The 16,098-nt window shown below is 43.1% G+C and overlaps 1 protein-coding gene across 1 annotated transcript in view; it reads right to left on the bottom strand.

Annotated features, from left to right (window-relative positions):
* ASZ1 (ankyrin repeat, SAM and basic leucine zipper domain containing 1) overlaps nt 1-16,098 on the bottom strand; it is a 1,750,578-nt gene that overhangs the window by 425,563 nt on the left and 1,308,917 nt on the right. The window contains exon 10 of the mRNA XM_086919410.1: nt 1,207-1,319. Coding sequence (XP_086775536.1) covers nt 1,207-1,319 — 113 coding nt within the window. The remainder of the gene's footprint in view (nt 1-1,206; nt 1,320-16,098) is intronic.

The raw sequence follows: 16,098 nt of genomic DNA on the forward strand, positions 1-16,098 counted from the left end.
GGAGGGATCTGGATTGGTGCCAGAGGGCGGAGGAGACTATTTACAAGGCCAGGAGGTGTGTGAAGAAATGGAGGAAGATCTGGGGTCCCTGGCAGAAATACCAAGGAACCGGGGGGGAGGTGAGTGGGGAGTGATATGGGTGGTGGTGTTATGACACATTTGGACCTGTCCAATGTAGGTACAAGTGATTAATGACTCTCCTGCTAAATGAAAGCTGCTATGTGTTCTATGTACCTGTGAGCAAAGTTAATAAAACGTTTTATTTAAAAATAATGTATTAGTACTTCGCCAAGAATCTCCCCTAAAAGCACTGAAGCTAGATCACAGATGATTGCTAGCCTTCGGCTGGGCATCGCAGAAAAGACCCGAATGGGCTTCATCCTTGTGCACGGTCTTTCTTCTCTTACTATTACTGAATGGAAGAATGTTTTTTGCTAAGTAGTCCACTCCTCTTTCCATCACTTCAGCATCTTACTTGCAAGCACTGCAAATTCAATGTGGATTAGTGATGGCAGTGTCGGTTTCCTTGCATAAATATTCTCTTTAATTTACAAAAAATATATTTTCATAATCCTGCATGTTTATAAAAACGTTTTTGTATTTCAATTTTAAAAAATGAACCACACAGGACCCACGGAAATTACCTACAAGCACATGAAATTCCTCAAAACATACAACTCAACAAATGTGACCTTAAGTTTATTTCTCATATCATGTAACGCACAGTGTAAAACACTGGTAGAAATTATTTGCCTGTGTTCACCAACTTGTAAGATCTAAATTGTGAGAACTTAAACATCTAAATAAATTCAAAAACTTTTTAAAAGAGGAATACCTCTGGATTATAGTGATGAGCAATCCTGAATAATTCAGAAATACATATAACCCAAAAAGCAACTGTGTCTTGGAGGCATATTACAAAGACCAGGACTTGGAAAGGATAACACACTTTTAGTCTTGTCCAGTTTAAATGTTATCTTACAGAGTGTAAGGAATCCTTTCAGTTTCAGATGAGGTATTAGAAAAGAAAAGAGAAATCACACTTGCTTAATTGATATAAAATCAGGAACGTAAGCAAGAAACAATGACAGATGAGCTTGACGGGCAACCTTATGCTAGATCACCTTATCTATATTCCGACTCACAAGCAGCTTTGTATTTTCTAGTTACCATTCACACATAATAACCACATGTTTCAAATATTACCTGGATTCTAAGCTCATAAGCTCTGATAGGTCCCCAAATCTTATCTCTTCCACTTGCATCTCTTGGATAGCCTCAGTTATTTTCTTTTGATCTCTGATATTTGTAATGCCAATCTAAAGGTAAAAATACCCAAACATGTAAACACAAGGGCCACTGGCATACAAAAACATGAAATGTAAAACAAATGTCTTCTTAAAATCTATGCAAATTAACAATCTATTAATTTAATTCTATACGTAGGGAGAATAATTAATCTATCTGCAGTGTTGTAGTAGTCGAGTTTGATTTGACAGTTTCACACATTTAAAATCAAGCAAGACAAATCATATCCTTTGTTTTTAACTTCTCTTATGCTAGTTCTACCTTATAAAGCAATGCTTTGTATTGTAAGCATAAGTGAACAAATCATCATCTCCATCACACAAAAAATCGCTCATTCTGCTTTTATAAGAAAGGATCAGCAAGCACTGGAAGTACTGAATATGAAGAAAACAATGAAGATGAGAGTTAGGTAAAAATGAAGACCAGAATATATCTCACAATATACTGGAATAATGTATCTCCATAGCACAAATCTAGCTGGCTAACAACAGAGCGCTGTACAGGGTGCAAGTCTAGTGGGACACATGGGGGAGGAGACAGGAAAAGGAGGTAACGTTATCACAAGGAATGAGAAGTCAATCTATCAGAGGCAGTTTCTTGAATCGGATAAAAACGTCTTTTTGATCTTCACTCTGCATTTGTAAGGTATACTCTAGTTGTCATTTGAAGAAGGAGCTGCACTGAAAAGTGCTGGACAGTGCAGATGCAATTAGAAGCATACCCAAGTGAAGGGGCGCCAAGCTAAGGCAAGTAATCATGCCTGAACACTGTACCCATGGAGGCTGGTAAACCATGGAATTTCCACTACACTTGTTTTGTGAAAGAAAATCAATGTCCTCATGCATACATGAAGTCTAAAAAGATGTTTATGAAAGCAGAAATAAGCACTCACTGAGACAGCATTTTACTCCCCAGGTCAATGAGTTTGGTATGATAACCCCTATCAAAATTCAACACTTTGTATGCATTCTCATCAAAAAGACAGCAATTGAAGAGATGCACCTGACAAACTGGAACTCAGACAGTGGTAGTCTTGGCAGGTGCAGGGCTATCTCACAAACAAGAACCAAGAGTCTTTGAAAAGATACAGATAAAATACACTAGGAGCTTGTGTTGAGCTAGTCATTTGTGAATTCTCACTGACAAGTGTCAGTAAACAAAAAGAGGCTGAATATGTCCGAAGCACACGTACAGTATAGGCCTAAGAATTACATGGGTATATAAAAATGCTGCAATTTAACATTGCCTTTTTGTTAAATGCAATATAAATGAAACGGTATTATCAATGCAATATAAATGTAAAGAAGGTAAAATAAGTTCACACTTTTCAGAGTACCTTTCCCACACTTTGTTCAAAACATTTTTATAAAGCAGAATTATAAAAGGTACAGACAAAAAAGAAGGGCGATATGAACACCCAGGACAGCATGAACAATTCAGCCTCATCTTATGACAAAGAATCATGATACAGCATTTCAGATCGTAGGGGTACACACTGATAGGATTTAGGAAAAAATCCTAAATTGAAAAAGAACATTACCACCCCCTCATCTGACTAAAACACTTCGCAGAGCATCAGATGATACCTCCTCATCCCTTTCTACTCCACACTTCACTCTACTGGACTTTTCTTTTGCACTGCCACATGAGCCAACCATGCCATCTTGTTACTGCCATTAGTAATTTTGCAAGATTCATACAACGCTATTCTTTTAGGATTAATAATAATAATAATAATAATAATAATAATAATAATAATAATAATAGCATTTGTAGAGCGCAACAGCTACCTAAAGCAGAGGTGTCCTGGCGCTTCGCAGTCAACAGCAGATGAGGGAGGTCCAACCGAGGTAATAGCATTGGATGAATAGCCAAGTCTTCAAGGTCTTTCTGAACTCATGTTCGGACTTGATCAGGCGCATATGGGAAGGCAGGGAGTTCCACAGTCTGGCCATACCCACAGTGAAGGACCTGCCACCCATAAGGGACTTAGCAAAACGAGGTACACAGAGCAGGTGCTGGGAGTTTAGATCTCAGCGTGCGTTCTTGTTGGTATAGGCAGAGCCTACGCTTAAGATAGCCTGTGCCACCGTCTTGCAAATCCCGAAATACCAGAGTTAGGGACTTAAACTCTATCCTTTTAGCTACAGGTAGCCGGTGAAGTTGTCTGATATGTGGAGAGAAGTGGTTAAAGCCTTTACCATTCTCTAACCTCACAGAGTTTTTCGTCACCTGACTTGCACGTGGCAGTTCATAGAACCTACTACGTCTTTAGATACTTTTCCAGGTTTTTTAACCATCACACGCTGTCCCACTTTGACAATTGAAAGTTTCATACTATGGTTATCATTGTAATACTTTGCTTTTCACTTACAATCCCTGACGATTTTAACCATCCAGGGTTCTAATTTGACCAAGGGAAGGAAATATTTGTTGAGTACGCTTCAAGGTCTCTTTCTCTGGCAGAAGAAAGGTATGTAATGATAGAGTGTGAAGTTTAGGGTGCGCAGGGGAATTCGAATATTTTCGTACATTCATTTGGGGGAAAGAAATTACTATTAAATGCAACCATAAGCCCGATTTAAGTGTTGATCAATGTGGGTATAGACAATGTGTCATCTCGGTTGGCCCAAATTTCAATGAGAATGTCAGATTTCATATATAAAATGGAGTACTTACGGGGAAAAAAAGAATGCTGGGGTGGGTTTTGTGTCTCGCATGTCTAGCCAAATGTCTGAAAACCAAGATGATTTACTTGAGGAAGTAAAAAAAAAAACTACTTACCTTCAGTAATGCATTATCTGATAGAGACAATATCTATATCTAGCTGCAGATTCCTTACCTTTGAAATTCTCATGGAAACTTGTGTGTGAGCACTACCCCTGCACACTGTTGAGTGGCTCTATTCATCTCCGCGTGGCCTCCTTGGCGCCCGATGGGACGTCGCAGTCACCTATATAGGTGTAATTCAGGCACGCTGATGGCAATAACTTTTTATGTTTTCGAGGTCAGAAGAACAGAGCCATGAAGTAAACTGACTAGTCGGGGTCTCCAACCTTTTCTGTACTGAGAGCTACTTATGTTTAATAAAACACATTAACAGCTACTAATATTATCTGAGCAGTATAATTTCAATTTCTTTATATGTATAGTAATTCAACCAAGCAAAATCTTTCTAATTTAATAAGCTGGTCTGCACACAGTTGAGCTACTCAGAGTTAGCTTACGAGCCACTGGTTGGAGACCCCTAGGGCCCTGAAAAGGCCATCAACCCTAGTCCTATAAATGAGTCAGCAGAGCGAGGAGGCATGGGTGGGTCACTAAGGAATCTGCAGCTAAATATTGTCTCTACCAGATAATGCATTACCGAAGGTAAGTAACTTGTTCATCTGATAGAAACTTCTAGCTTCAGATTCCTTACCTTTGAATAGATACTCAAGCCATACTTCTTGGCGGTGGGCTGCAGTAAAATTACTAGACTAGAAAGTCCTGCAGGACTAAACAGGTGAAATGCCCATCCCTGCGGACCAGACTGTCCAGGCAGTAATGTTTAACAAATGTGTACAGTGAAGCTCATGTTCGAGCCTGGCATTCCACGAGCTAACGCAGTGGTTGCAGCCTGCCCCCTGGTAGAATGAGCTCATAGGCCCCTAGGAGACTGCTCTTAGGCAGGGCATAGCAAATCTTGATAGAGGTAACAACCGAGGGCAAAATGGTTAATTTCTGGAATGCACAACCTTTTTTGATCCCACATAACCCACAAAGAGTTGGTTGTCCACGTGGAACTCTTTTGTACGGTCAAGGTAGAAGAACAATGCTCCTTTTTGGGTTCAGGAAATGGAGATGCTCACATTCCTCAGAGGGATGTGGAGGAGCAAAGAGAGTGGACATCATGACCTAGATGGAATGGGGTCACCACCTTAGGAAGAAAAGAGGCTCGGTGCGAAGCATCACCTTATCGGGGAATGTCATGAGATAGGGAAACTTGGATGATAAAACCTGCAACTCACACACCCTTCAGGCAGATGAAATAGTCACTAGGAAAGATGTTTTGATGGTAAACAAAGTGAGGGGACAAATATGTAGCGGCTAAAAAGGAGCATACATGAGGTACGTGAGAACTAGGCCTAGTTGTGGTAGTTCCGCTCGTCGCCAGTTAAGTGTAGTAAGTACACTACACATTAGTGTGCAAGTAACACTTTATTGCGACTAAGCAGGACACAGGACTGGATACTGACGCACCAAATCCAACCGTCTTCCTCACCAGCGTTGATCCTGTCTGACATAGCGGCATTACACACACATATACTACACTGTAGGGGCCCTATTCACAAACCTATATTAATTCTCATAAGTTGTAACTATGGAGGCATGGTTACACCATACTCTACATGCACCATTCTATTTTCTCTCCTTCCTTTCAATGCCCTTCCTTCCTTGTTTTTGTTATTTTGTTTTTCTGCTTTCCTTCTCTTTCCCTATTTTTCTTCCTAATTTGAAGTTCCTCCCTACTGCTTTTCCTGTCTCCCTACTTTCTTCCTTTTTTTGCTCTCCCTATATTTTCCTTCCACCCATTCTTTTTCTTCCCGCCTTTCTTTTCATTTTGGTCCATTCTTTTCCGTCTGACTATTTTTCTTCAGTTGTAGTCTTATTTCCTTTCCTTTTTTTCTAGTTTTCTCACGCTATTAGCCTCTCATTCTTTTTTCATTCCCACTGTTATTTCTATTTCCATCTGTCAAGTGTTGAGCACATCTTGCAGTCACCCCACAGATTTGCTACTTATCTTGAAATATTGGCTTCTGCTTCTATTTTGCGACCTGCAAATGACAGATCAAATACAATGTGCATTAAAAAACAACCTATTCTGTCCCTAACTGCGGAGTATTATAAAGCTTACGTCTCAGTGCTAGCTCCTTGCCTGCTGGCCCTGGATAAGGCATCATTGGAGGCATAGTTTTACTTTTCGGAGTCACTCCGGGAGTCCCTACTCGTCTCATTACCCAAGCCGGATAGAGACCCTGACTTGCTAGGTTTCTACCGCCCATTAGCACTCCTAAACACTGACTACAAACTTCTGGCTAAAATACTGGCAGATCGCCTGGCCCCGCTGATCACCATTAGTGCATGCCGACCAAAATGGATTTGTGCTATCTGGCAGCACATCCCTCAACTTACGCCGGTTCTTTCGAGTGGCCAGATACTCAATGGAACGCTGATCACACTTGGGGTGCACAATGCTATACTTGGAGAAGGTGTTTCACACATTGGAGTGGGAATACTTATTTACTGCCTTGTCTCGATACGGTCTGGGCGATCGCTTTCTTGATCCGACTTCTATAGACCCACAGGGTTAAGATGCGCCCATATCTGTTTGGACTGGTGACTAGTGGTCAGGGCAGGAGTGCCAGTTATCCCCATTAGTATTTTCCCTGGCTATAGAATCACTGGCTTTGGCCCTCTGCCGAGGTGGAGTTGATTGGAGGATTCCATTGGGAGACAAAGCACACTCGGTTTTTCTGTACGCTGATGAGCTCCTTCTCTATGTTAAAGACATAAGGGAACCCTGCGATGATGTCGGGAAAACAGCTGACTTTGCATGTCTTCCCGGTCTGCACGAAAAGTGGGCAAAATTGTGTCGGTACCCATTTGACCTGACTGACCTGGATCCAACACTGGTTATTATTGGTGATAGCGTGCAGTGGCAACCCGCTGTCTTTCGCTATTTGGTGTACAGGATCCATCATCAATCAGACAACCTGACATCTTGAGTGCGATAACCGCCATCACAGATGACTTTCTGGCAGAGCACTACTAAAGATGGTGGTACTGCCCGTCTCTTGTACTTTTTCACTAACTTACCGCTATATGTCTGTCCCCCCCCCTTGTCTTCTGCTCTTTTGAACGCACTATGAGGGAATTTATCTGGCATGGCTCATGCCGAGTCGTACTGTCCAAGCTACATTTACCAATTGGCAGGGGTGGGTGGTGGTGGAGGGCTCGGGTGGTGGTGGAGGGCTCGGGTGGGTGGGGGGGGACTCGCTGTTCCTAATATGAAACACTAATAACTAGCAGCGCAGCTGTAACAGGTGGCCAAATGGGTCAGCAGGCAGTATCTGGGAGACACGGCCACACATCTGCAAGCATCGACGCTCATCTATCTTGTGGCAATTTCATCCAGGGTAAAAGGGTGTAGTGCCCGATCAGCTGATGCTGCCGGTGGTTTACAGATGCTTCAAGCGTAGCCTATACCTCACTAGTGCCATTATTCCATAAGCACCCACTTTGCCTCTACCGGGCACACTGTGAGGATAATTTGGCATTACCAGGGTGAAGCTTTCCGCCTGGGGGAGGTTCAGACATTGAATGATCTCTATCACAACGGACAATTAACACCCTTTGCTGTATTGGTGACTGAGGACGGCTTGACAAGAGGGCAGTTCCTGCTCCATACCTCCCTGTTCAAGACATTTTGGACGCTGTGGGGCCATGTGAGACAGGAGCCCACAACACAACTCACTATTCAGTATATTCACGTGATGAGCACAGGGAGACATTTCAGAAGGTAGTTTCCTTAATCCTTGCACACACACGCAGGACAGAACTTGACATCCCTAAGACGTCACAAGGACGCTGATCTTCATCGTCCAAGTACCAACGGAGAATGGGCAAACATCTTGTAAGGGCCCGTATTTGTCCCCAGAAAGGCCAGATTCTGTCTCATTCAGTACTACATAGTACACAGAGCATACCTTACGCCAGACAAGATAAACAAATACTTTCAGCTAGCGGAAGCTCTTTGTCCTAGTCACCTCTGGCGATTGCAGACCTAATCCATATGTTGTGGAGCTGCACTGCTGTCACTGCCTACTGGCTTGCAGTTATTACTAACCTGGTGGACTGCACTGAACGTGCAGAGGAGAACACTTGAGAAGTGTGCCTCTTAGGCCTCTATCGTAGATCCAAAAAACAGAAGGTGACATCTAGGTTCATAGATCTAGGGTTGCTTACTGAGAAGCGCTTGAGCACTAAACGTTGGTAGCATTCGGAGCCCCCACCCCTGGAAGCATGGTTGTGCTCGGTCACAAACTGGGCGCAGGCAGAAACTGTGACTTTCTGCAGTGAGGATGCTCTAGGACTTCACAAATTCCCAAGAGCAAGCACGTGGGATGCAATACTCCAGGACATTCAAGACATCTGTCGGAGGGGAGCGAGCCTCAGATGCTGCGTACAGGGAGCACTCACAAGAATTAACAGCTAGTCCACTGACTTGTCCTACGATCCCAGTCCCCCCTCAGGTGCACACAAACAGAATAATTTAGCAGGGTAAGGTGGATTCCGATACAGACGTGGGGTGGGTGGATGACAGAGACAGAGAATGCCAGGGACCTTTGATGGGCAAGTTCATATATTAAACACCCCACCTTCTCCTCCCCCTCAATTCCTCCTGCTTTACGAAGACCGTCAGCATCAGTAGCAGTAATCAATCACTACCCACATTAAGACATTAGACAGCAGAAAAGACTTCAGCACCCAAATTGTTCAGAACACACTGAAGCTGCAACTATATATCGTCTGTTGGCTATGTTGAAATTGCCTTTAAAGATTGGACATCATATGCGTTACCTTAGGCTAACCTATAAAACAAATAAAAGAAATTTAAACAAAACAAAAAAGGTATTCTGTCTCCTATTGAAACTGATATAATGGGTTCTTTACTACACGCTTGGAACTAGACTCAGTGTCATTTGTGAAACTACTGACACAAAATTATGTCAAGATGTGTCTAGCTCAGTTTCTATTCATGACTGACCGTCATGCCACAGCTGAGAGAGTCCATGCACTGGTAATGGATTCTAAGCAGATGATCGGCCTTTATGGAGATATAGTGGCTGATAGTCCAGTTACATAAGTGGAGTGTTTCTTATAAAATCAGTGGTAATCTAATTCATCTTTGTCTGTTTATATACAACTTTGAGGTACTGTTGTCGACCCTTACCAAAACATGTGAAAAAAATGGGAGGCCTCTCCTGATGCATTTCTTGAGCGCCAACATTTTCATGTATAGTGCCCGGTGCGCCGTCCTCAATCTCCTGCAAATGGGCTCTCCAGTCTTGGATAGATGCCTCTGTAATTATGATGAATTGAGCTCGGCCCTATAAGAAGGTTAGGCCTACTTAACTGTTGGCCTAAAACAACCACCAGGGGAGTGCTAGTTAAATTGTTGGTGTTAATCTTATTTGTCAAAGGATCCAATATGTTGCACCCTGTGAGTATCTAATTGATCTTGCAAAGGGTGCCTCTGCAGTCAACAGTTTGGAATGAGAGTTATAAAAGATGATGACATGCTCAACAAGGATTTGAAAAATGAGAGATCGTCTGAACCAGCCGTACCAATGTCTGAAGTCTGAAATCTGTGCATTTTTCTACTTGATTGATATGCTTCCTTGGTCTCATCTACAGGACTGCTTCCAGGAACTGAATATAGGTTGAAGGGATGAGGCAAGATGTGTTTGATTACAGAAATGAGCTCAACTTATGAAAGACCATCAAACAGAATGTCAAGAACTTTTTGGTTGCTAAGTAAGATTTTCCTATGATGAACGCGTTGTTGGAAAGTATGGAACCACCAAGCGTTCTTGTCAATGTATGAAGAATGGGGTCATGCATATTGGAGAATACCCTCAGAGAACACGTCAGGAAGACGGGCAGGACCATGACGTGGTGGCACCATCTGGCTATGTCAAACCATGAGAGCCTGCTCTACCGTGGGATTGATTGGGAAATGGCAATATGTATTTTGGAACCATAGTGACACCATAAAACTCCACTACTAGAGCAGTTGCAGTACTTCATGCAAGTTGAACCTTTGAAAATACAGCTTTCTGAGGTACGTGTGCAATTGCTGGAGACTAGCGCTCTGTTTCTAGTAGCTCTAGAGGTACTTTGCTTGGAGAAGTATCTGAAAGAAAACAGCCCATAGAGAGACCTTTTCCAGTGTCACCTTCATTTTGCTTGCTATCCATGGTGCAGTCACTGATGGTGTCCTACTCCATGTTACTGTCATCAATGATATTCTTATCAATGGTGAAAGATAATTTTAAAAAAAAACAACAGGCAGCTGCTACCCTTCGCCTCCTCTCTCTCTCTCCCTACAGCGACCAAGCCCAATGGCTTTCAACACTTTCTGCCTAGGGAGATACACAGCACTGTGAAAGTTGGTTTTATTCGTTCTATGTGTAACATACCTTTTCCCCATACCCTCTTCTCCCCTCTAACTAAATTGCATTACTTATACACTTTTGCCCCAAACTGTGCATACACTGTAAGATTCTGTTTCAATAAAAATCCAACTGCCAAAGAGAAAATAGAGCACAGCTCTGAAGGCTCTTACTTTCACATGACACTCAGTAGCAAATAAGAGGTATGATTGTCTCAAGGTGAAGTGATTGTCAGTATACTTTTTAAAAATATACATTTTTATTAACTATATACCCAGCAGCATAAAAGTTATTATACATTAAAACGGAACGACACAGAGTACAGGAGATTATACCTTGACATTTGCACCCAAGACTCAGTGTGGATATAAAACAACGTCAATATTGTTGACGTCTATAACCCTGCCTAATGTAGCTAATCCCTAACTCACTGGCCCATCCTCGTGGTCCTTAACCAAAGCGCCGTTAGTAACTCCTCTACACCACCTACTGGCCCCATACCTTTTCCCATTTTCGTGGGCAATCCCAGCTCTGGAATACTACTTTTTCTACTGCACAGCATTAGCCTAAATCTGTCTTCCAATCTACCACCTGCTGGGATTGCTCCAGCCCCAGGTACTAGCTACATTCCTTTCAGCTACTGCGGCCACAACCATCAGCCATGTCTTAAGATATTTCGGCCATGCTGCTGCCCCAGTCGCACACAGCATGTGCCATCTAGCCCACAGTGGGATAGTCTGGCCTACTACTTCAGACGTAACTCTGGTTATCTTTCCCTAATATCGTTGGATTTTTGGACCGGTCCACAGAACTAGGAAAAATTAGCCCACCTCTTGACACCCCCTGGCGCTTTGGTCGGTGCCACAACGGCCAAGTCGGAGCATAAGGGTTCTGGAGGAATAGGATCTACGAAGAACACGGAGCTGTATTTGGCGGAAATGTTCCCTTATAGCAACCTCCCTGAGCATCCATCCAATTATCGTACTCCAGCATTCCCACGTCTGCCTCCCATCCCTCCCGCAAGGTGCCCAGTGTGTCAGGTGTGTTATTTATAATCTTTAGGTATATCAAGACGGTGGTTATCTTGCATTGGGTCTAGCACAAACCTGTTTTCTAGAGGTGTATATCTGGCAGCTGCTCTCCCTTGAGGATATGAACCCGCACCTGTAACTAGTGGAACCTTTCCGCTGCAGACATCTGGTATTCTGCTTGTAGATCTTCAAAGGAAATAATGGCCTGGCCCCTTCAGACATCCCCAAGGTGATCTATCCCAAGCAGGCTTCATTTACGGAATTCCTTCAGGTTCCTCGTCTCCTTTAAGAGTTCACTATCCTCACAGTGGAGTCCTCCCTGTCACCTTGTCTCCCCATATGAGGAATTTTGTAGTCTCTCACCAGGCGCAAACAATTGTTTGTGCGTCTAGCAGAAACAGATGTTCTAACGGTTTGCTGTATTTTCCGCACATTGGAAGGGACAGAGCAGTTCCCGTCAGGAGAAACAGGAGGGATTTGCCACAGTTGATTTGGTACCCAGAGTAACTGCCGAAAAGTTGGAGTATGTGGAGCAACCTGCCAACAGTAAAACGGGGGCGCATGGCATCCAGTAACAAGTCATCAGCATACAATATGATTTTCTCCTCCAAGCCACCCTCTCCCATTATGTCTGCCACAAAGGGTCATGTTGGACCCATGCGACTAGGGACTCCGGCGCCAACCAACGTAAAAAGCATAGTGGACATCACTGTCTCGTGCCCTTAGTTCCGTCGCTTGTCTCTTTACTCCAACCAGGCTATCATTTCATTGGCTCTATCGCCCACATCATTAAGTCGTCTTTGCATTGCTCTTGCCTGCGCTTGAGCCCTATCTTCTGATATAGCCCTTATTTCCTTTCCTGTTGCTTTAACCTGATTTGATGACTAATAAGGGGGTCAGGGACATTGCCACTAAGTACTGTTGCTTTGAGCCCAACAAACTTTTTCCAGGGCCTCATATTTTAGTGTTTGTTCCTTCCTCCTCCTCCCAGCGAGAGCTCAGGCATATCCCCTCATCGCTGTTTAATAGGCCTCCCATAAAGCACATGCTGAGCCGGCTGTCCACACATTGTCTTGGTTCTATTGTTCCTTACGATCTCGTATTTTTTCCTTAGAGTATTTATCCTGAAAGAGAAAGGGGGCCTGTTGGGGTGGTAATGTATTAACTCTGCCAGCCACTGGAGCAGCGCCTTGATAGGCGAATGATCCGAAAAACCTTGCGCCTTATGGGTTGCATTCCGGAATAAATCCACACTAGTGTGTCTGTGTCAGCAGATGGTCTAGACGGGAACACCCACCGTGAACTCCTGAGTGAAGGGTAAATTGCCTACATCCAGGTTTGTGCACATGCCATATATCTGCCGGTTCCATCGAGTCTACCAAGGCTCGTAAGGGCTCTGTACCAGGTCCCATATCTGATCTTGATACTCTATCCCATCCTGGGTCAATGGTGACATTCATGCTCCCTACCCACCACATTAGAAGAACGCCTGATGGCAGGTCCAATTGTAATGCACTCAATGCCGGGTATCAGCATGGAGATATATATATATATCAGATTTTAAGGACCAAGCCTTCCCATGTACCAGTCAGTGCAACAAATCTGCCTGATTGGTCATGCCAAAGTCTACCCAGAACAAATGGAACGGAGGATCTAACTAATATCCCCACCCCTCTGGAATCCGATGTGGATCCCGCATGTGCTAGTAGAGTGTATCCATACCGGTCTGTTGCGAATTGCTCGAGCGCGCCCTATGAGTCCTGGGCTCCTCAACTTACAGCGCAGAGTATCTAATCCCTGTACAGATAAGGGGAACACGGACATCGCAGGACTCAGATTCCCATAAACCTCAGTAACCGGACGTTGGGGTGATGACGAATGCCTAGAAAATGAAGAAAGGACTAAGGAACTGAGTCGGAAATTCCCTTTTTGTTTGCAGCAAAGTAAGAACGTCGCCGTTTTTGCACTGGTGAGGTAAGGGTGCTCTGCCCCGCTCACGGAGAATCTTATTCCATAAATCTTAGTTCTTGGCTTTCCGGGACTTCCTGTAGTTGGAGAAGCCGTCGTTACAGGCTCTTGCGGTAGGAACGCTGTCTCCTCAGCCTAGTGATTCCTTGCATCCTCCTCTGACTTCCCCGATCTTGCAATCTGCTGCTCACCTTGGCCTGTGTGTCAACAGGGACTAGGTTATTGACATTCACATTGGAGGAGTTATTATTTCTGCTGGAGACCGGGACTTAAAGGTCCTAAAAGTTCCTTGGGCCAAGGAGCCTTACATTTAGAGTGTGATGATATGGGAAAAGGAAGCATGAAGTGAATGTTTCACGCACTCCATTTATTCTAAGGTGTGATGATTACATTGTTGCTGGTATGATTTATTGGTCTGCTGTTTTCTCTGGCTCCTATTAACAGGGGTATTCTCGTGAGCGGTACGGACTACCCTCGTCCCCCTGTGAAGTCTAAAGGAGTCTGTCAAGGGTATGTTATTATTGTAGTGTGGTTCCTATATTCCCAATAGGCTCTGCGCAATGGAATAACATATACTATAGTTTAGACGTAGGACTGAGGTCGACTAGGTCTCTATCGTATATATTAAACTTAATAGTGAGTGCTAGCTAACTCAGAGTAGTAGTTTCGACATGAACAATCGTCCGGTGATGCTGCCACAACTCCCTGTCATGCACTAAGACTTGCAACAGAAGAGCATTCAAGTTGCCTCGTGTTTTATACTACGAACAGGAGATTTTATTTCCGTCTCGACACTTACGATTGTCTGGTTAAACTGTTACAACTCTCTGCTGTGGATTAAGACTTGCAACAGACGAGCGTTCAAGTTGCCCCGTGACTATATTACGAATTTCTTTCATATCAAGAGCGTAATTTTGCGATTAACTGTATGACAAACCCCTTACTACATGCGCCACTACACTGACCTGTCGCCCTGACGCCTGTTCATTGTTTGATTGACTCCATAAACACGAAGACCGTTACTTCTTTTTATACTCCAGTCGTTTCAAGGAAACTGACACTGTCTGGCCTATTGAGGGCAATACAAATATAAATAATACAGAGGATGGTCTTGCAGATGGATACATAAGAGACCGAAACGTCGACCATCGCCTTTTTCTACTAAAAATTCATTTACAAACTTTGATTAAAAAGGAAAGGTGTCATCAGGATCTACAGAGTTATATACTGATGTATTGTTGATATTCCTGTAGTCCTGTTCTTATATTTGTACAGATAAACTTTTGCCTTTTTCTATGTGATGATAAACTCAATATTTTTCATATACACCCGTTTAGTCTTGTTGTTTTGTTTTTTGACAAATTGCTCACATTTTTTTTAAATTAATGCAACTAATTGATGACTGAATGTTTCATTCTGGGACCATTAATTTGACCACATAATTGATTTTAAATAGTTTGAAATACTTACTTGAAACAAATTCCCTTGAAGGCACTCTTTACCCTTTATAGCTAACTCAGAGGTCACTAGAAATTTTCTCGAATAAACAAGAGGGGATTAGTTTCTGACAACCGCATAAACATGACAACTTTGTTTCCCAAGAATAAGAAATCAATCTCCAGAGTCGCGGAAACAATAGATAGCTATTTTGCCTAGTCAATCGTGCATGCTTCGCTTCACCAGAGGTTCTGAGAATATAGAGAGACAGGCGTTTTCAATGAAAGTATTTATTGAACAGTCTTCTTTCTCAAGCATAAGAAATGTACTGCTACAATCGTAATACGGGTCATAAAGTATAAGGCATATAATACAAACAGTATTATAAAGTAGTACTGTAAAAGCATGATATGGTTTCTAAGCCATAAGTTGCCTAAAATGTATAAAATACATACAGTGATAAAATAATGACTAAAAGTACTCAACTGGTGCTTTCTAAAATACGCCTACCCCGGTGTACCTAACCTAAGTCTAGTACAAGGGAAGAAGTAAGTGAGGAGTAGCTTAAGTTTAGTAGTTCTCTGCCAGGAATCTATTCTTAGAATTCTCCAAGAGGTCTAATCAGCTCCGTACCTTGGTTTTAGAATGAAGGAGGCCTTGTATCTCTCTATCAGGACTCGATTTCCCAGATACCCTCAAGGGTAGCCCGGAAACACTGGAGCTGGATTTCTCAGCAGGAGAAAAGACAGTCTCTCAGTGCGTCAGCTGGAGGGTCGGCTTCCTTCGGCACTTGCTGCTGCAGGGCATCGGGCAAGTAGATAGTCGATCTGCTCCAAACCACCGTGTGTTTGTGTGGGCAAACCTAGGCATATTTATACTTTGAAGGTGCCGAGTTTGACGCATGATCGGCCTTAATAACGTCACTCAAAGACTCAATTCTTTGAAAACTCCAGGATTTCTTGGATAAATCAATATTCAAGCAGGGGGAAGTCCCTAGCTGCTGAAGGCGGGTTTTTCCAAGAAATCGTTGTTGATTCTCGGAACTTAGTGGAAGTAACCATGCCGTATTTGGGCTGCAAGGCTCAGGCCAAATATGGTACTGATTTCTATGCCTATATAAGTATTGGATAATGTAT

The sequence above is a fragment of the Lissotriton vulgaris genome, chromosome 1_1, assembly GCF_964263255.1.
Source record: "Lissotriton vulgaris chromosome 1_1, aLisVul1.2, whole genome shotgun sequence".
NCBI lineage: Eukaryota > Metazoa > Chordata > Amphibia > Caudata > Salamandridae > Lissotriton > Lissotriton vulgaris.